At 43.9% G+C, this 21,731-nt stretch overlaps 1 protein-coding gene across 3 annotated transcripts in view; it reads left to right on the top strand.

The window, feature by feature from the left end:
* wdr54 (WD repeat domain 54) overlaps positions 1-21,731 on the top strand; it is a 90,894-nt gene that overhangs the window by 50,413 nt on the left and 18,750 nt on the right. For all 3 annotated transcript variants that reach the window (XM_059650762.1, XM_059650757.1, XM_059650756.1), the window contains 3 exons: positions 8,361-8,488; positions 19,887-19,987; positions 21,478-21,640. In XM_059650762.1, coding sequence (XP_059506745.1) covers positions 8,361-8,488; positions 19,887-19,987; positions 21,478-21,640 — 392 coding nt within the window. The remainder of the gene's footprint in view (positions 1-8,360; positions 8,489-19,886; positions 19,988-21,477; positions 21,641-21,731) is intronic.

Below are 21,731 nucleotides of genomic sequence, written 5' to 3'. Positions count from 1 at the left end.
TGCCTCCCTTTTTGACTTTTGGAGTGACATTGCATTTGGTATCTTGTTCTGTCTTCATAAAAGAGGACACGAACTAAAGTATGTATTCAGTTGCTCAGCCATTTCTTTCTTCCTTATTATACATTCCCCCATTTCTGTCTGTAGAAGCCCCACATTTGTCTTCACCAATCTCCTTCTGTTCACATACCTATAGAAACTCTTAGTGTCAAAAATCTTCACATTCCCTGCAAGCTTACTTCTGTACTATATTTTCCCCTTCTTAATCAATCCCTTGATCCTTCTTTGCTGAATTTGAACGTGCTCTCACTTCTCAGGTATGTTATTTTTCTTGGCCAATCTTCATGCTTCTTCCTTGGATCTGATATTATCTCCAATTTCCTTTGTAAGCCATGGATTGGCCCTCTTACCCATTTTGCTTTTGTGCCAAACAGTAATAAACAGCTGTTGCACTGCCTGGATGTGTTTCTTGAGTGTTTCCCACTGTCACCCCTTTAAGAAAGTCTCCCCAATCTATCAAGTCAACTCACGCCTCATATCTTCATAGTTTCCTTTATTAAGCTTCAGCACCTTAGCCTCTGAATCAACTACCTCACTCTCCAATTTCATAAAAATAAATTCTATCATGTTATGGTCACTCAAGGTGTCTTGCACAGCTTGACTGGCAATGATTCCCTTCTCATTACACAGTACTCAGTCAAAGATGTCCTGCTCTAGTTGGTTCCTCCACATATTGGTCCGGAAAACCATCCTGTATTTACTCCAGAAATTCCTCCTCTACAGCACTGCAGCTAGTTTGATTTGCCCTGTCCATATGCAGGTTAAAATGACCCATATTCACCAATGTTCCCTTATCACATGCATCTCTAATTTCCTGTTTAATGCCATTCCCAACATCACCACTGCAGTTTGACATCAACTAATGTTTTTTTGCTCCTTGGTATTTCTCAACTCTACCCATACAGACTCCACATTGTCAGAGCTAGTATCCTTTCTCACTATTATGATAACTTCTTCTTTAACCAGCAATGCAACTCCACCACCTATTCCTTGTTGTCTGTCCTTCCGAAACACTGAATACCCTGGGACACCCAATTCCTATCCCTGGTCACCCTGCAGCCATGTCTCGGGCCCATTTACATCTGTCTGCATGATTAACTATCTTTCATTGCAACTACACCTCGCATTCAGGCACAAAGCCTTTAAGTGTGTCTTTTTAACATTGTTTGTCTCGCTTTTATTTTTCTCAATAGCCCTGTTTGAATTTTGTCTTTGGTTTCTCTGCCTAATGCTTTTTTTATTCCCTTTTTTACCTTTTGTTTTTGTTCTTGCTCCCTTCTCTGACTCCTTTCATAGATTCCCATTCCCCTGGCATATTAGTTTAAATCCACCTCATTAGCTCTAGCAAACATTCTCCCTAGGACATCAGTCTTAGTCCTGCCTAGATGTAACCTATCCAACTTTTACATGTCTCACCTTTCCCAAAACCAGTCCCAATGCCCCAAGAATCTGAAACCTTCCCCCTGACACTATCTTTACAGTCATCTGATGTATCCTATCAGTTCTCCACTGACTGGTATGTGGAACCTGTAGTAATCCTGAGATCACTACCTTTGAGATCTGATTTCTTAACTTTTTCCAAGCTCCCGTGTTCTGTTTTTAGGACCTCATCCCTTTTTTTAGCTAATGTTGTTTGTACCGATGTGTACCATGGCCACTGGCTGTTCACTGTCCCACTCCAGATTGCCCTGTACCCAAACATAGAACATAGAACAGTCCAGTACAGTACAGGCCCGATGGCCCATGATTTTGCGCCAACCTATTATCCTACTCTAAGATCAAACTACCCTGCATACCGTACATTTTACTATCATAGTCCCACTCCAAGACGTTCTTGACCCTAGCACTAGGGAGGCAACATACCATCCTGGAGTTTGTGGCCAAAGTGACACCTGTCTATTCCCTTTGCAATTGAGTACCCTACAACTATTGCTCTGACACACTTTTTAGCCCTTCCGTCTGCAGCAGAACCCACCCATGGTACAATATGTTCAGCTGCTGCTGCTTTCCCTTGAGAGGTCATTCCCCTCAACACTATCCAAAATGGTGTATACAAGGGAATAGCCATTGGAGATTCCTGCAGTACCTGCCTATCTCTCTTACTCTGCCATTCCTTTCCTGCCTGCAGTGCGACCACCTTTCTGTTTGTGCTGTCCACAGTATTCTCCACCTTGTGGATGCTCCACAGTGTCCCCGCTCCTGCAGTGAAAGCTGAGCTTCCAGAAGCTGTAGCTGGAGACACTTCCTGCACATATGCTGACCCGGGGGACTGGAACTGTGTCCAGCCTGCCACATGGAGCAAGAGGAGCGAACCAAGACCTTGAACACTCTCGCCATGGTTTACTTCTTAAAACTGAACCTTGGAGAGTACTTTATGTTTGATAAAATCACATCCAGCCCCCCATGGCTCTTCTTTCCTTAGAGATTAGAAGCCAAAAAATAGTACTATAAACGATACGTGCCTTGCCCACTACTTCAACCAAACCGCCAATCAGTCTCTTTGCAGCCCTCCACTGGATGCTTGTTTTCTCTCCAACGTGCAGGGTGTTTCACTGAGGTCCTCCTTTTGGCAGTGGTGACTGCACCGATGCAAACCTTCACCCTGACTGCCAATCAGCATCTTTGAAGTCCTATTAAAACTTCCAGCTTAAGTAATAATACAGAGCATATGGAAAGGGTCAGGAATGTAATTTCAGGGGCAACTATGAGAAGGGGTTGGATGTGGTGGGTGTTCAACATAGGACCGAGTGTGTTCTACTAAAATGTGCACAGTGTATGGAACAAGGTACTTGATCTTGTAGTACACATTGAAATTAGTAGGTACGGTGTTGGAAGTGAAGGAACCCCAAGAGAGCAGTGACTATAATATGATCGAAACCACCCTGCAGTTTGAGAGGAAGACACTGAAATCACAGAGCCATGGCTACAAGGGAACCAGAGCTGAAAACTAAATATCCAAGAGTACAGAGGGGACAGAGTTGCCTTGTCAAATGAAATCAATAGCAAGAAGGAATATAGGGTCAGAAGATGTAAAATCAGTTTCGGCAGAGTTGAGGAACTGCAAGGTAAAAGAAAATCCCTAATTGAAGTTATGTACATGCCTCCTAGCAATAGCCAGGATGTGTGCTAGAAAATAAATCAAGTGATAGAAAAGATATGTAAGAAAGGCACGATTACAATAGCCATGGAAGACTCAGTGTGCAGATTGACTGGGAAAATCTGGTTGGTAGCAGATCCTGAGAAAAGGAATTTGTGGAAATGTCTATGAGATGATATTTGTGGAGCAGCTTGCGGTCAAGCCCCCCAGGGAACAAGCAGTTAGTGATTTAGTGATGTACAATGAGGCAGATACCAGGGGAACTAAAAGTGAAGGAACCCCTAGGGAGCAGTGACCACCCCACAATTTGAGAGGAAGAAGCTGAAATCAGATGTAATGTATTACAATAGACTAAAAGAAACTGCAAAGAAATGAGGGAGGAGCTGGCCAAAGTTGATTGGAAGGGGAGCCTAGCAAGGAACATGGCAGCAGTTTCTAGGGGTAATTTAGGATGCACAGCAGAAATCCATCCCAAGGAAGAAGAGGCATACTAAGGAGAGGATAAGTTAATCATGTCTGAAATCAGGGACAGCGGAAAGCCAAAGGCATACTATGCCATGAAGATTGGTGGGAAGCCTTTAAAAACCAGCAGAGAACAACTAAAATAGCAATAAGGTGGGGAGAAGATGAAACACAAGGGTAAGCTAGGTTGTAATGTAAAGGAAGATTGCTAAAGTTTTTATAGACATCTAAAAGTTGAGCGATGCAAGCGTGAACACTGGAAATTGAGACTGGAGAAGTAGTAATGTGGAGCAAGGAAGTGGCAGAGGAACTGAATAGATACTTTACATCAGATTTCATGGTGGAAGACACAAATAACATACCAGAATTTCAGCAAGGTTGGGGGCAGACAGGAGTGTAGTGGCCATCATGAAGGAGAAGGTATTGGAGAAGCTGAAAGATCTGAAGGTGGATAAATCATTGCACCAGATGGACTACACTCAAGTGTTCTGAAGGAGGTAGCTGAGGAGATTGTGCAGGTATTGGTGGTGATCTGTAATGAATTTCTGGAGTCAGGAAGAGTCCCAGAGCACTGGAGAATGGCTCATGTAACATCCTGTTTAAGAAGGGAGTGTCGGAAGACAGGAAATTAAAGTCCAGTTAGCCTTACCTCGATCTTTGGTAAGATTTTAGAGTCAATTTTTAAAGATGAGATTGCAGAGTATTTGAAATTGTATGGTAAAATGGGGCCTAGTCAGCATGGTTTCATCAAGGAGAAGTCGTAGCTGACAAATCTTACAAATTTTTTTGGAGGTAATGACAAAGTTAGACAAAGGAGAGCTGTGGGCGTGATTTATTTGGATTTCTGAAAGGCCTGTGACAAGGTGCTGTGCAGCACGCTGCTGAATAAGAGCCGTTGGCGTTAAGGGCAAGGTACTGGTATGGATAGAAGATTGGCTGACTGGCAGAAGGCAGAGAGTGGGGATAAATGGATGTTTTTCAGGATGGCAGCCAATGACCAGTGGATTTCTGCAAAGGTCAGTGTTGGGACCACAGCTATTCATGTTATCCATTAATGATCTGAACAAAGGGACCGAGGACATTGTTGCTAAGTTTGCAGATGACACAGAACTAAGTGGAGGGACAGAGAATGTTGAATAGAATAAGATATCCTTCATTGTCATGTGTAGAAGTGCAGTGAAAAGCTTTTACAATGTCTGCCTCTTATGGCCCCATCTCAGGTGCAAGTTCCAAGGTATAAATCTTGGATACAAAAGAGGAATAAAATGTAGTTACATTACTTTACAGAGTTTAAAAAAGTAAGTTAGATATAAGGCATCATTAAAGGATTAACTTTCCAGCAGGTCAAATAATTTCAAAGAAAAATTATATTGTAGCAGCTGAGTGCAGGTCTTCCGCACATGGTCGGACAACCCGCACCAGTCTGTAGTCCAACAGCTGCCCCCACTCCACTTCAAGCCTCCAGTCCGCTCCGTGCTGGCACTCGATTACTCCAAGGTACGTTCCAGGACTGCCTCCCCTGCAGTGGTCTCTGCCTGGGACTCGCTGCCTACGCGCCACTTCCGCTGCCCACATGCTGATCCGGGCCCTCGTTGCCCATGCTTGCTGCTGCTCCAGGCTTTGCCTCCGGGACTAAGGGGAGAGGGATTAAAAAAGAAAAAGAACAGGCAGAACAGAGGAGCTCTAGCAGGAGCATTTTACTCTGCTACCAGGGAGGCTGCAGAAGTACTTGGGCAGGAGAGGAGAGTGGGAAAAGAAATGGCAACTGAAATACAGTGTGGGAAACTGATGTTATTGAATTGAATGATTTATTATCACGTGTATTCAATGTAAAAATAGTGAAAAGTGTGTACCTTTGCCGTATGTATACAGCGCCATTCACTTTAACTTAGAATAAGATGAAAGAGAAAAATGATAACTTAGGACAGTCCAACTTTCCTGCCCATTGCTGCAGTTCCACTCAGGGCTTTCCAGCCCATGCCATGCCTCCACCACAGCCCAGCTCCAGGTTTTCCAGCCCACACCATGCCACTGCCAACATCTTGCTCTGGGCTGCCTTTACTGTCCCATCTTGGCTGCTTCACCAGTTTCCTGTCGCCACCTCTGCCTCATTGACTCGATCTCGTCATTGCTGCCTCGCTGGCCCACTCTTGATCTGCTGCCATTGCTCCGACCCACGCTCGATCCACGTCGCTGCAGGTCACAACCTGCGTGTTCAGCTCCCACCACGTGGTTTCGAGTCGCAACCCAACTCCTTCCCGACTTCTTAGGTAGGTTGTACTTTGATAGGGAGAATAGAGAAGTAGACTGTTTCTAAATGGGGAAAGACTTTGAAAATCTGAAACACAAAGGGATTGAGACTAAGACGAATTTCTTCAGCCAGATACATAGAACATAAAACAATACAGTTTACAAAAATCACAAAACAGTCCCTTCGGTCCTTGATGTTGTTCCAAGCTGTGAACTAATCTAAGCCCATCCCCCTACACTATCCCATCAACATCCATATGCTTCTCCAAGGACTGTTTAAATGCTCCTAATGTGGCTGAGTTGACTACATGAGCAAATGCGAGGTTTTGCACTTTGGCAAAAAGAATACAGGCATGGACTATTTTCTAAACGGTGAGAAAATTCATAAAGCAGAAGTACAAAGGGATCTGGGAGTGTTGGTCCAGGATTCTCTAAAAGTTAACTTGGAGGTAGAGTCCATGATTAAGAAAGCGAACGTAATGTTGTCGTTTATCTCAAGAGGGTTGGAATATAAAAGCAGCGATGTGCTTCTGAGACTTTATAAAGCTCTAGTTAGGCCCCATTTAGAATACTGTGTCCAATTTTGGGCCCCACACCTCAGGAAGGACATACTGGCGCTGGAGCATGCCCAGCGGAGATTCACATGGATGATCCCTAGAATGGTGGGTTTAACGTACGATGAACGGCTAAAGATCCTGGGATTGTACTCATTAGAGTTTAGAAGGTTGAGGGGAGATCTAACAGAAACTTACAAGATAATGTGTGGCTTAGAAAGGGTGGACACTGGGAAGTTGTTTCTGTTAGGCGGGGAGACCAGGACCCGTGGGCACAGCGTTAGAATTAGAGGGGGTAAATTTAAAACGGAAATGAGGAGACATTTCTTCAGCCAGAGAGTGGTGGGCCTGTGGAATTCATTGCCACAGAAGCAGTGGAGACCAGGACGTTAGATGCCTTCAAGGCAGAGATCGATAAATTCTTGATATCACAAGGAATCAAGGGCTACGGGGAGAGTGCAGGGAAGTGGAGTTGAAATGCCCATCAGCCATGATTTTAATGGTGGAGTGGACTTGATGGGCCGAATGGCCTTACTTCCACTCCTATGTCTTATGGTCTTACATTGGCAGGCTGGGCATTCCATGCCCTTACCTCTCTCTGAGTAAAGATAGTGCTCAATCTGTGGAACTCAATGACACAAAACTGTGGGGGCAAAGTCATTTAGTGTATTTAAGCCAGAGTTAGGTAGCTTCTTAATTAGTAAGGGCATCAAGGGTTAAAGGGAGAATGGGGTTGAGAAATGTGTCAGCCATGTTTGACTGCAGGAGCAGACTCAATAGGCCGAATGGTCTAATTCTGCTTCTGTATCTTGTTATCTAATAATTGTCCTGTGACTCAAGGAGATAGAAAGGCAAAACTATCCAGAAGCTGTGCAGTTTCAACGAGAATAGAAATGGTGGAACAGCAGCCTTCAAAACAATCAAGATGGAGGAAAATATTGCTAGGTTTAGGAAGAAACCTCAAACTAAGAGCTGCTCGAAACTGAGGGTATGGAAATCCCTGAAAGTGTTCAGAGGTCAGAATGAAAAATACTTCAGAAACTAATTACAACCATTCTAACCGAGCAAGCAATTTTGTTGTGAAGACAGGTGACTCTTTACTCAGGTCAATAAGGCTGTTGTGAGGGTAATAGGGTAAAATTTTCCTTCCAATATTTGTAATAAAACCATTTCAGATTCTTCATGTGCACTACAAAGTAGTGAGTTTTTTTTTCTTTGTGTTTAATAAACTTTGATTTTCTTTTGTTATAAAAGAACATTGGCAGCCTCTTCTGAGCATAATCAGTGACTCAACCACGATGATAAACAAGTTACAAATATAATGCATGGAAAAATAGCGGCCAAGTGTTAATGTCACTGGACTAGAATAAGACCATAAGACAAAGGAGCAGAAGTAGGTGATACCGCCCATCGAGTCTGGTCTGACATTCAATGAGATCATGACTGAGGGCAGTAGTGAGAAGTGACTGAGGAGGATTCTGGGAAAAGTCAGCTTGTTCGTCACAACTCAGAAGGAGATTGCAGAAGACCTGATGTCAAAAGATGCAAATGCAACAAGGTAGACTGTAAAGGCAAGGTCAAGTTTATTTTCTCTTTTTGGTTCTCAAACTGCTGTTGATGATGGAATTTCAAGTTCCTCACCCAGACTGTATTGTGTGCACATGCCACCCTCAATATTTCTAAGTCATTCCACTATACTGATACTGTATAACATGATGAAGAGATAATGTTGGGATCAGACAGCATCTGTCAGGAACAAAGAAGTTAATGCTTTGAATGTACAAAATCTGCAGGTAATGTCACTTCACACGCTGTGTTATCTGCTGCCATCTCCCATATTCTTCAATATTGACTCAGTTTGCAGCCTGCAGCATTTCATACTTTATTCTCTAACTACTGCATTCCTGAGACATCCTGAGTGTGTGTTCCTCTCATTACAGGCATCTCAACAGGATCAATCCTAGTCTTCAATGTTCCCCCAAAAGGAACCAACATCACTGTGTCTGAAGTACTTGAACAGCACAGGGACCCCATCACTGACATCGCATGTGATTGCTCTGAAAATAAGGTGACAGTGCAGTCATAAATGTGAAACCTTTAGAAACTTTTTAATGCTGTGTCAAGTAAGAGAAACACATGTTACACACTACAGATGTTACAATTTATATTAATGGCTTGGAGGAAGTAAATGTGCTGTAGCCTAATTTGCAGATGACACAAAAATGGGTGGAAAGGCAGGTTGTGAGGGCAATTCAAACAGTTTACAGATAGATAACGATAGGTTAAGTATGTGGGGTTAAAAGTTGGTAAATGGCGTATAGTGTGGAGAAATGTGAAGTTATTCATTTTGGACTAAGAACAAATGAACAAAATATTATTTAAGCAGAGAAAAACTGCAGGAAGCTAAAATACAAAGGAACTTTGGGTTACTTATGCATGAAACACATGAAGCAAGCACAAAGGGACAGCAGGTATTCAGGAACGCCTGCTTCCTAATTAGAGACAGAGGCCAGTAAGGTTAAGAGAAAGAACAAATAGGGGAGGTTACTAAACATGGCAGGACTGGTGGTCTGAGGTGTATTTGCTTTAGTGCAAGGAGTATGACAAGTAAAGCAGATAAACTTAGACCTTAGGTGAATACTTACGGCTATTACAGAGACTTGGTTTGATAGAGGGACAAGACGTGCAGCTTAATATACCAGGATTTAGATGTTTCAGGTGAGATGGGGTGGCAAGTAAAAAAGGTAGGGGAATATGTCAGTGGTAAGGGAGAATTTCACAGCTGTAGTGAGGGATGCTAATGTTAGCGGGCTAATCCAGTGAGGCCATTCAGGCAGAACTCAGGAATAGGAAGGGTGCCATCACTTTAATGGGATTATAGTACAAACCTCTCGACAGGCCTCCCAAGCCAGTGGGTGGTAGAGGAACAGATGTGTGAAAACATTATGGAAAAATGTGAAAACAGCAGGTTTGTTGTGGTGGGTGGTTTTCAGTTGACTGATTTTTGTATGGGGCTTGCTTAGTGCCAGGGGGAGATGGGAGCATGGGGGTGTAGATTGTTAGTTGTGTCTAAGATATATATTTTAAAAATAATCTCTAAATAGTCTAATGAGGGAAGGGGCCACACTAGAATTAGCACTGGAGAACGAGCCTGGCCATGTGATCAAAGTGTCAGTGGGGGTGCATTTCGGCAACAGTGAGCATAATTCTGTAAGTTTTGACTTGCTTAGTGATCAGGGCAAGAATAGTCCTTGGGTGAAAGTATTAAACTGGGTGAGGGCTAGCTACCATAATATTAGGCAAAAAGTGGAGAATATAGATTGGGGGTGGCTGTTTGAGGGTAAGTCTGTATCTGGCATGTGGGAATCTTTTAAAGGCTAGTTGATTGGAGTTCAGGCCCAACGCATTCCTTTGAAAATGAAGGATAAGGATGGCAAGATTTAGGAACCTTGGATGATGAGAAATTGAGAGCTTAGAAAGAAAAAGGAAGCATACATGAGGTTTATAATACTGAAGGCAGACAGAACTTTCGAAGAATACAAAGATAGTTGGAAAGACCTCAAAAAAAAGAATTAGGAAAGCTAAAATGGGCCATGAAGTGTCTTTGGCAAACAGGATTAAGGAAAATCCCAGTGTGTTTTATACATATCTATGGAGCAAGTTGGTAGCTGGAGAAAGGATAGGACCACTCAAGATCACAGGAGGGAATTTGTGCATGGAGCTGAAGGAAGTGGGTGAGGCCGTTAACAAATACTTTGCTTTGGTGTTCAGAAAGGAGAAGGAATGGTGGATGGTGAGTCTCAGAGGGGTATGTTGCTCTTCTAGGGCATGTCTGTATAAAGGAGGAGGTGGTGGTGGGTGTTTTGTAAAACATTAAGGGAGACAAGCCCCATTAATTTGATGGGATCTATCCCATAATACTGAGGAGGCAAAGGAGGAAATTGTTGGAGTCTGGTATGAATTTTTTGTATTCTCTTTAGTCACAGGTGATGTCCCACAGGACAGGAAATTAGTTAATCTTGTTCCATTGTTTAAGAAGAATCACAGGGATAATCTGGAAAGTTACAGTCTGGTGAGCCTTATGTCAGTGGTAGGGAAATTCTTAGGGATAGGATTTGCTCACGTTGGCAAAAATCCGGGCTTACTAGCAGTAAGCAGCATGGCTTTGAGTGGAGAAGGTCCTGACTCACAACCTTAGTTGAATTTTTTGAGGAATGTCAAAGATGATTGATGAGTGCACGGTGGTAGATGTTGTTTGCATTGACATTAGCAAGGCCTTTGACAAGGCTGATACAAAGCTGAAGTCATATAGGATCTGCACTGAGCTGGTACGATGGATACAAAACTGTCTTAGTCATGGAAGACAGAATAGTGTAGGATCGATGTTTTTTGGATTGAAGATCTGGGACCAATGGTGTTCTGCAGGGATCGGTGCTAGGACCTCGATAATAAAGTGTGAAGCTGGATGAACACAGCAGGCCAAGCAGCATCTCAGGAACACAAAAGCTGACGTTTCGGGCCTAGACCCTTCATCAGAGAGGGGGAATGGGGAGAGGGTTCTGGAATAAATAGGGAGAGAGGGGGAGGCGGACCGAAGATGGAGAGAAAAGAAGATAGGTGGAGAGGATAGTATAGGTGGGGAGGTAGGGAGGGGATAGGTCAGTCCAGGGAAGAGGGACAGATCAAGGAGGTGGGATGAGGTTAGCAGGTAGGAAATGGAGGTGCGGCTTGTGGTGGGAGGAAGGGATGGGTGAGAGGAAGAACAGGTTAGGGAGGCAGAGACAGGCTGGGCTGGTTGTGTGGTGCAGTGGGGGGAGGGGACGAACTGGGCTGGTTTTGGGATGCGGTGGGTCCACAGTTTCCTGAAAGTGGCATCACAAGTACATAATGTGGTCAGGAGGCATATGGTATGCTTGACTACTTCAGTTGTGGCATAGATTATAAAAGTTAACAAGTCATGTTGCAGCTGAATAGCACTTTAGGTCAGTATCGTTTGGAATATTGTCTACAGTTCTGGTCCTCTCACTGCCAAAAGGATGTGGAGGCTTTGGAGAGAGTACAGAAACAGTTTACCAGAATGTTGCCTGGTTTGGAGGGCATTAACCAAGAGGACAGTTTAGACAAACTTAGTCTGTTTCACTTGAATTTTGAAGAATGAGCGTGACCTGATGGAAGTTTACAAAATGATGATGAGACATGGATACAACGGATAATTTGAGTATTTTATCCAGGTTGCTCTAATAGCAGTATGTCCCTTCAAATTTAGAAGGCTCAAGGGAGTTGACAGCTTCTTTTTAACACATTCTTTCGCAATGTCAGTTCCTGGTAAACCTAGGTTTAAGATAACGAGGGTAAATTTAAAGGAGATGTGAGAAGCAGGATTTTTACACAGAGGGTGATATACACAGAAGTGCCTGCCAGAAGAGATAGTGGATGTGGATACAATAGCAATGTTTAAGGGGCAAAGGGTTTTTAATTAGAAAGGCATCACGTGTCGGTGCAGCCTTGGTGGGCTGAAGGACCTTGTTCCTTGCTGTACTATTCTTTATTAATGGAATGTTGGCCTTTATTTCAAGGGATTTGGAGTGTAGGACTTGGGAAGTCCTACTGTAACTGCACAAGGTGCTGGTGAGACCTCATCTGGAGTACTGTGATCACTTTGGGTCTCCTTTGTTAAGGAAGTATATAATTTCACTGGGGACAGTTTGGAGAAGGTTCATGAGGATGATCCCTGGCATGGAGGGATTGTCTAATGAGCAAAGTTAAACAGATTGGGACTCTGACTCGAATTTAGAAGAAGTGAATTTACAAAAGGTGATCACATTGAAATGGATAGGTTTGGTACGGGCCTTGACAGAGTAAATGCTGAGAGGATGTATCTCTCGTGGGATAGTCTAGGACTAGAGGGCATAATGTCAGAATAAAAGGGCACCGGTTTAAGACTGAGATGATAAGGAATTTCTTCTCTCAGAGAGTTGAGAGCCATGGGGGGCAAAGTCCTTGTGAGTATTTAAGGCTGCGATAGATAGATAGTAAGGTTTATTACAGCAGTCAAATCCCAGGGGAATTTTTTTTCTAACTCACATTTATATACAAAAGCATTTAAAAAAAAGAGGAAGGAAACAAAATTATAATTGACAAGTTATACAGGAAGTGCAGGAGAGAACTTAAGCAATTAAAGACCAGAAAGGGAGGATGATAAAGGACTTACAATCAGAGTTAGGAAAATCCTAAAATATTTTGTAGATACATTAAAGGAAAAGAGTTAACCAGGGAAAGAGTAGAGACCAAGGGGGTATCTTGTGTGTGAAGCTGTAGGATATTGGAAGGGAGTTGAATGAATACTTCTCTTTGGCCTTCACTCTGTAAAAGGAGAACGTAGGTTTGGAATTCAGGAAAGGGGAGTGTGAGGAACTTGCATGGTTTGGCAGAGGAAATAGGGAGGTATAGGAGGTACTGTTGGGCTTAAAATCAGCCAAATCCCCTGGCCCAGATGAATTGCACACCAGGAGGCTGTGGGAGGCAAGGTAGGAAATTGCAGGGCCAAATTTTTATTCCTCTCTGGCCCTGGGGGAAGCGCCAGAAGACTGGATGACAGCAAATGCTGCTCCACTTTCTAAGAGAAGTGGTAGAGGACTGGCGAGTCTTATGAGTGGTAGAGAAAAAAATTGGAGAAAATCCTGGAGGAGCAAATTAATACCTACTTGAAAAGACATGGATTCAATAGGGGTAGTCAACATGGCTTTGTCAGAGTGGGGTCATGCTTAACAAATTTGTTAGAATTTTTTGAAAATGTGATCAAGTGTATAGATGAGGCAAGTTCAGTTGATGTAGTTTATATGGATTTTAGCAAAGCTTTTGACAAGGTGCCACATCAGAGACAGATTGATAAGGTTAAAGAACGTGGAATTGAGGGAAACTTGGAGAGATGAATCAGAAATTGGCTTAGTAGAAGGTCTCAAAGGATAGTGGTAGAAGGCTGCTTGAGTGAATTGGAGGCTGAGTACCAATGCGATCAGTGCTGGGTCTCTTATTGTTTGTTATATGCATAAGTGACATTGATGACAATGTGGGGAGAATGTTAAACAAATTTGCAGATGTCACCAAGATCGATACAGTGGTTGTTAGTGAAGAAGGTTGTTAGGTTACAGGTAGATATACAGGCAGGGCAGGCCAGCGTAGGGGTGACAAGTTTTTAAAAAAGTTTTTAAAATTTCATTCACAGGATGGGGGCATTGTTGGCTAGGAAGCATTTATTGCCTAGAGGGCAGTTATGAGTCACTCACATTGCTGTGGGTCTGGAGTCATGTGTAGGCCAGACCAGGTACGGATGGCAGTTTCCTTCCCTAAAGAACATTAGTGAACCAGATGGGTTTTTCTGACAATCGACGATGGATTCACGGTCATCAAGAGATTCTTAATTCCAGATATTTATTGAATTCAAATTCCACAGTTTGTTGTCAGGATTCAAACCCTGGTTCCCAGAACATTACCTGGGTCTCTGGATTGACAGTCTGGCGATAATACCACACCCCAGGTGTGCCTGGGAGGTGAGTGGAGTGGAGGCCAATGCGCGGGTGGCAGCGAGTCCCTTGGAGACTGCAAGCGAGGCCTCGAGGATTGATGCCCAGCATCTGCTGTACACTTGGCTTGGCGGCCTGAAAGCTAGCACAGACTTGGGTAAAAGACTCAAGTGTGAGGAGTAGAGGGAATGGAAGTGAGGGCAGTTGCATGCTCCTCTTGCAGGATGTGGGAGGTAAGGGTCACTGCTGGTGTCCTCTCTGACTTCACCTGCGAGAAGTGCTCCCATTATCTCCAGCTCCTCAAAAACTGCGTTAGGGAACTGGAGCTGGAGCTGGATGAACTCTGGATAATTTGGGAGGCTGAAGAGGTGATAGAGAGGAGTTATAAGGAGGTGGTCACACCCAAGGTAGCGGAAAAAGGTAACTGGGTGACTGACAGGAAGGGGAAAGGGAACAGGCAGACAGTGCAGGGATCCTCTGTGGCCATTCCCCTCAATAACAAGTATACCATTTTGGATACAGTTGGGGCGGATCAACCTACCAGGGAAAGGCCATAGCGGACAGGCCTCTGGCACTGAGCCTGGCCCTGTGACACAGAAGGGAAGGGGAGAGAATAGGAGAGCAATTGTAGTGGGGGATTCGATAGTAAGAGGCACAGACGATTCTGTGGATGCAAACGAGATGAATGGCTGGTATGTTGCCTCCCGGGTGCCAGGGTCTGTGATGTCTCGGATTATGTCTTCAAGATCCTTAATGGGGAGGGTGAGCAACCAGCAGTCATGGTACACACATCGGTATCAATGACATAGGTAGAAAAAGGGTGGAGAATGTGAAAAACGAGTACAGGGAGTTAGGTTGGAAGCTGAAGTCCAGGACAACGGGGAGAGTGCAGGGAAGTGGAGTTGAAATGCCCATCAGCCATGATTTAAATGGCGGCGTGGACTTGATGGGCCAAATGGCCTTACTTCCACTCCTATATCTTATGTTCTTATGGTCTTATGAACAAATGGAGTCGTTATCTCTGGATTACTACCAGTGCCATATGATAATGAGGTAAGAAATAGGGAGAGAGTGCAGCTAAACATGTGGTTACAGGGCTGGTGTAGGAGGGAGGACTTCTGTTATGTGGATAATTGGAGCACGTTCTGGGGAAGCTGGGACCTGTACAGTAAGGACGGGTTGCACTGGAATGGGAAGGGCACAAATATCCTGGGAGGGAGGTTTGCTCGAGCTGTATGTGATGGCAGGGGGTGGGGAACTGGATTTATAATTCAGAGGATGAGGTATTCAGCCTTCCACAGACACAACAGGGAGTGAGTTTGTTTATAAAGAAATGAGGTCGCTGGAGCGTAATTGCAGACACCAAGATAGTTTGAGGTGTGTCTACGTCAACGCTAGAAGTATCAGAAATGAAGCGGATGAACTTAGAGCATGGGTGAGTTACGATGGAGCTACGATGTTGTGGCCATTACAGAAATTTGGATACCTCAGGGACAGGAATGATTGTTGGAAGTTCCGGGAGTTAGATGTTTTAAAAGAAATAGGGAGAATGGAAAAAGAGGTGGGGGAGTGGCATTGTTAGTCGGGCTGAGTATAGCAGCTACTGAAATGCGGTTTGAGAATAATATGTCTACAGAGTTAAGCAGCATCTTAGGAGCACAAAAGCTGTTAGGATGCTGCTTGGCCTGCTGTGTTCATCCAGCTTCACACTTTGTTATCTTGGATTCTCCAGCATCTGCAGTTCCCATTATCTCTGTCTACAGAGTCAGTTTGCGTTGAGGTCCAGAACAAGAAAGGAGCAGTCACTTTGTTGTGGTTTTTTACAGACCCTGTAATACTTGCAGAGAAGTGGAGGAGCGGATTGGGAGGCAGATACTGGAAAGGTGCAGAAATCACAGGGTTGTAGTCACAGGTGACTTCAACTTTCCAAATATTGATTGGAAACATTTTAGTTGTAATAGTTAAGATGGAGCAGATTTTGTCCAGTGCGTTCAGGAACGATTCCTGACACAGTGTGTAGATGGATCAACACGAGGAGAGGCCACTTTGGATTTGGTGCTTGGCAATGAACCGGGCCAAGTGTTAGGCCTGTTGGTAGGATAGCATTTTGGTGACAGCGATCATAACTCTGTTACTTTTACAATAGTCATGGAAAAGGATAGGTACATACAGCAGGGTAAGGTTTATAATTGGGGGAAGGGTAATTACAATTCTGTTAGGCAAGAACTGGGTAACATAAAATGGGAACAGATGCTGAAGGGGAAGAGCACTATTGAAATGTGGAGATTGTTTAAGGAATGCATCCTACGTGTGCTTGATATGTTTGTCCCTCGCAGGCAGGGAAGATGCAGTCAAGTGAGGGAGCCTTGGTTCTCAAGAGAGGTCGAACAACTGGTTTAGAGGAAGATGGAGGCTTATGTAAGGTTTAGAAAACAAGGAATGGAAAAGAATCTAGAGGGATACAAGTTATCCAGGAAGGAGCTGAAGAAAGAGCTTAGAAGAGCTATGAGGGGGCATGAGAAAACCTTGGCAGACAGGATCAAGGAAAACTCCAAGGCATTTTATACATATGTGAGGAATAAGAGAATAACCAGAGAAAGGGTAGGGCCAATCAAGGTTTGTAAATGAAATTTGTGCACAGAGCCTAAAGAGATAGAGAGGCCCTTGATGAATACTGAGAGGGACCTAGTTGTAGACGAGGTCAGAGTGAAACAAGCTGGTAGGCTAGAGAAGGTCAATGTTAGTAAGGAAGGTGTGCTTGCAGATATATAAGCCCCCCGGGCCTGATGGGATTTATCCAAGGATTCTGTGGGAAGCGAGGGAAGAGCTCGCAAGGCCTTTGGCGATGGTTATGTTGTCCTCACTGCCCACGGGTACAGCGCCAGAAGATTTGAGCGAGGCAAACGTCATTCCCTTGTTCAAAAAAGGGAATAAGGATAACCGTCAAAAGAACAGGCCAGTTAGTCTTACGTCAGTGGTGGGCAAATTATTGGAAAGAGCTCTGAGAGACAGGATTTATGGTCACTTGGAAAGGCACAGTTTGATTCGTGATAGTCAGCATGGATTTGTGAGGGTAGATCATGCCCCACAAACCTTATTGAATTCATTGAAGAGGTGAGTAAACACATGGATGAAGATAGAGCAGTGGATGTGGTATGCATGGATTTAAGTACGGTGTTTGATAAGGTTCCCCATGGTAGGGTCATGCAGAGGGTAAGGGGACATGGGATAGGGGGAAATGTCGCAGATGGGTTCAGAATTGGCTGACCCTTAGAAGACAAAGGGTGGTAGTGGACAGAAAATATTCAGCATGGTGCTCATTTACGAGTGGTGTACCACAAGGATCTGTCCTGGATTCTCTTCTATTTGTGATTTTTGAAAATGATTTGAACAAAGGAGTGGAAGGGTGGATTAGCAAGTTCGTGGATGATACGAAGATGGGTCGCATTGTGTCGATTCTTTCCTTCCTGCCACCTCTTTCGAAAGGTCACATACCCCTGAATTTTCTGTTCCAAACTTCAATCCCCTTGTGATCTTGCCATGATTATGGTTATTGCCCGTTAACCTCCACTTGTGCAGTGAAATTATTCATTTTATCCCAAATACTGCATTCATTAAAGTAAATAGTACCAACATGGATGACAATAAATGGATCCCTCCTCTCCAGCTTCTTGTTCAGCCTGGATGAGATGTCCTTAACTCTGGTATGGAATAGGCGGCACAGCCCTTAATTCTCCAGTTGTAAATAACAGCATCTCCAAGATGAGGAGAATTTACTTCTACTCAGTGGGATGTGAATATTTGGAATTCTTATCAAGGAGGGCAATGGAAGCTTGATCATTGAATATGCTTAAGTTAGAGGCTAATAGATTTCTGATTTCCAGTGGTGTGCAGGGATATGGGGTTGGGGTGGGTAAAAGAAACTGAAGTGTTTGATCAATCATGATGGTATTGAATGGTGGAGCATTCTCAATGGCTTGAGTTCCTGTGTGTTTTGGGGACTGATAACTCTTGGAGCCAGCCCCAAGTCAAACCATACTGGGTTTTGATGGTCTCTTTTGTACTTTTTTGTCTCTTTGCTTTATGTTGACTTGACTGGAATGCTTATACAATGCAAGGAGTATGGTATTCTATAACATTGTGAGATTGCTGTTGTTTATTCGTGTGTGCAATACTGGCTAGCCAGATTGATTTCCCTGGTTGAAGGTGATGTTACGCTGCCACCTTGACTCACAGCAGTCCATGTGCTGTTGGTTGACCTACAGTGCCCTTTGGGAAAGAGTTCTGTGATTTTGATCCAATGACATTGAAGGAATAGTAATGTATTTTCAAGTCAATATGGTGAAGGGATCTCGCACGTGGTGATGTTCCCAAGTGTCTGCTGCCCTTCTTCCTCTTGATCTATGAGCTTGTGAGTTTGGGAAGTGCTGTCTAAGAATCTTTGGTGAATTTCTGCAGTGCGTCTTGTAGGTAGAACACACTGCTGCTACTGACGATAGTGGGGGGAGTGGATGCTTGAGGGTGGGCTGCCAATCACGTGGACTCCTTTGTCCTGAATGTCAGGCTTCTTGAATGTTGTTGGAGCTACACCCGTCCAAGTAAGTGGGGAGTATTCCGTCATGCTCCTGATTTGTGCCTTGTAGGTGGTGGACAGGATCTGGGGACTCAGGAGGTGAATTATTCGCCGCAGTATTCCCAGCCTGCTCTTGTAGCCATTGTATTTATTTGGTGAGCCCAGCTGAATTTCTGGTTAATGGTAACCCTCAGGATGTTGATAGTGAGGGATTCAGTGATGCTAACACCATTGAATGTCAAGGGCTGGTGTTTATTTTGCCTCTTATTGGAGATGGCCATTGCTTAGTTTAGTTTTGGTATTTCCTGGAAATGGCTTGTAGTCATTGTCTAATTTTTTCAATTCATATGTTAAAAAAATTAATCAAATTATTCAAAATCTCTATTTTACCTGACTGACAAACTCTGGTTTAAAAATTTGCTCACCAGGTTTCTTTACAGAAAACACATTGTTTGTAACCAATAGAAGAAAATAAGCACAAATTGCTAACTTGGCTCTCTATTGTTTAAAATTAATTTCTTTTTAAAGAGACAAGACATGGAAAATCAAGGGTGGGGAAATCATGGAAGCACAATTCAGTTGTATCAGTCTGAATCTCAGGTGTTTGAGTTGTTTCTGTCAGAATTTATTCATTCCTTTTAGTTCCTTACTGTTGTCACAAGGTTGTTTGCACCCCTATACACTTTTTCATTCTCTGGTTGAGAATTTATCTTTTCAAATCTTTTGACGTCTCGATTGGGTTTTGCATAAAAAGGTGAGTGGAAGAAAACAAGCTGTTTCTGGCCACCTTCCAGTACTTCTGTGAAGGCTAGAGCCCTGGATGTTCTTGATGCTCTCTCGAGAAGTTTTCCACTGCACTGGCTACGTTCAAGCTGTGGTCACCTGGCCAGGAGCCAATCAAAACATTGTTAATAACCCATTGGCTCCCTGGTTTTGCTTTTATTCTCACTACTCCAAGAAAAACACACAATTGTATGATTCACAAAGCATTCCAATAAACGGGGCTTTTTGCTACTTTTTTGCACAGCCTCCTTGGTTTTAGTTGGGCCTTCCTTAGTGAATCTATAAAAGAAATTTTAAAAATGTGTTCTTTGCCAAGATATGAGTTTGCACCCATATGTTCCAGGTCTGTGTGTGTAAATACAAGTTATTTTCTGGGAAGCCAAGTCATTGCTGAAGTTGTTTGAGGCACAATTGGATTGGATTAGAGTGTGCACTGTGTGGGAAGTCTGGTGTGGCACTTTAAGCAAGGCTCATGGCACAGGTGCATTGCAAATCTGAGCGGGGGTTTTCTCCTGTCCCATTTTTTCCCAAGTATCCGATAAGAAAATGTCATCCAGGGAATCATTGATGTTGGTTTCATTCTATAGGAGTGTGTTGCAGATCTAGTGACAGCTGATGACTCTGGGGTCTTGTGTATCTGGAAATCGGGGAAAGATTTTAAATTAATGCACAAGATTGCAGCTTATGGGTAAGTGATGTCTTTTTCTTGTCTCACTCCAGCAGTCAGTGCACAGACTAATGGAGAAACACAAAGATAATTTGATTTATTTGGTGCCACATGTATTTTGTCACAAAATACAGTTAAAAGTGTTATATAGTGTTGCTACTTTCTGATGCTGTCTCAAAACACAGAAAAAATAAAGCAAAACTTAGAAAGCGAAGGCAGAAAAATAAAGTGGAAGTCCTTCTTGTTAAGTGTTCCATCATGGGCCATGAGCCTGGTGATAAGCCACAAGTCCCACTTGCCTTGCCATCGTCACTGGAACAAAAGTTGCCACTCCAGTGCCATCTCGCTGCCACCGAGGTACTTGGCACTATGTGCCCTCACTGGACATGACAGTGTAGATGCCACCGATGCTGCTGGGGACTAGCCCAACCTCCACCCCACCGCCACCATGAGTCTGCTTCAGGCCCACCTTGCTGATGCAGCAGCTGCCAATGCCACTGGTACTGGGCCTAAAGCTGCCTCTGCCTCCAGGAATCTGTGCTGGATGCAGACAATGCCAGGAACCCACACTCCCCTCCACTGCAACAGCCATGAGTCTGCACTGAGCCTGTGGATTCTGAAAGTTGCTGCGTTTGGGGCCAAACAGTGACTCAGTTGATAGCACTGCTGCCTTACAATGCCAGAGACCTAGGTTCAGTCTAACTCTGTGGAGTTTGTATAGTTTCTCTGTGTCTGCGTGGGTTTCCTCTGGGAGCTCCAGTTTCCTCCCACAGTCCAAGGATGTGTAGGTTAGGCGGATTGGCCATGCTAAATTGCCTGTAGTGTGCAAGGATGTGTAGTTTAGGTGGATTGGTCATGCTAAATTGCCTGTAGTGTGCAAGGATGTGTAGGTTAGGTGGATTATGGGAAATGCAGGGTAACAGGGATAGGGTAGAGGGTTTGAGTCTGGGTGGAATGCTGTTCGGAGAGTCAGTGCAGACTTGTTGGGCCAAATGGCTTGTTTCCACACTGCAGGGGCTCTAACTTCTGACTTTATGAATGCTCAGTATTTCAAATACTGGACCAGTTTCCCAGAGCTTGAGAGTTTAAATCCCATTGTACTAAGATGTGAGTTTTTCTTTGTCATGAAACACAGCTAGTTCACTGTCACATCTTCACTAGGTCTGGCTTGCATGTACCTTTATTCCCACACCCTGCAAGTTTCTTTGATGAACGAGAAAATCAATGGGTATCGAGCAAAGGTAGGAAAGGAGATGTAAGACCACACTAACATCAGCTTATTAAATGGCAGGGCAAGCTCAAGGGGCTGAATGACCTTTTCCTAACTTGCATGTTTGTATTTCTGTTTAGCTTTTTTTTATTCATTTATGGGGTTTGGATCCTGGCTTGGCCAGCATTTATTGCCCGTCCCTAATTGCCATGAAGGCAGTTAAGAGTCAATCACATTGCAGGAGATTGTGGCAAACTACAGAACCACCAGCAGTAACTAGCCAATTATTGTCTGTTCCCAGAGGCCCTTGCTCATCTGTGAAGATGTGGAGTGGGACCATTGCAGCTGGATATGGGAGTGGCCAGATCCTGATTTATGATGCAGCAACTGGTACAGTGCATGTGGAAGTGAATGGCCATGCGCGTTGGATCTGTGCTCTTGACATGGCATCGGAAAGTGGCAAGGTATCCACAAATGTCTTTGCAGGTCTGCTTGTTCTGCACGACACCGACAGGCTACATACTTTCTCTCACTGCTACCTGGTTACCTTAAGGA

Source organism: Stegostoma tigrinum, chromosome 1, assembly GCF_030684315.1.
Source record: "Stegostoma tigrinum isolate sSteTig4 chromosome 1, sSteTig4.hap1, whole genome shotgun sequence".
In the NCBI taxonomy this organism is placed as follows: domain Eukaryota; kingdom Metazoa; phylum Chordata; class Chondrichthyes; order Orectolobiformes; family Stegostomatidae; genus Stegostoma; species Stegostoma tigrinum.
This window is presented reverse-complemented; position numbering and strand designations above follow the sequence as displayed.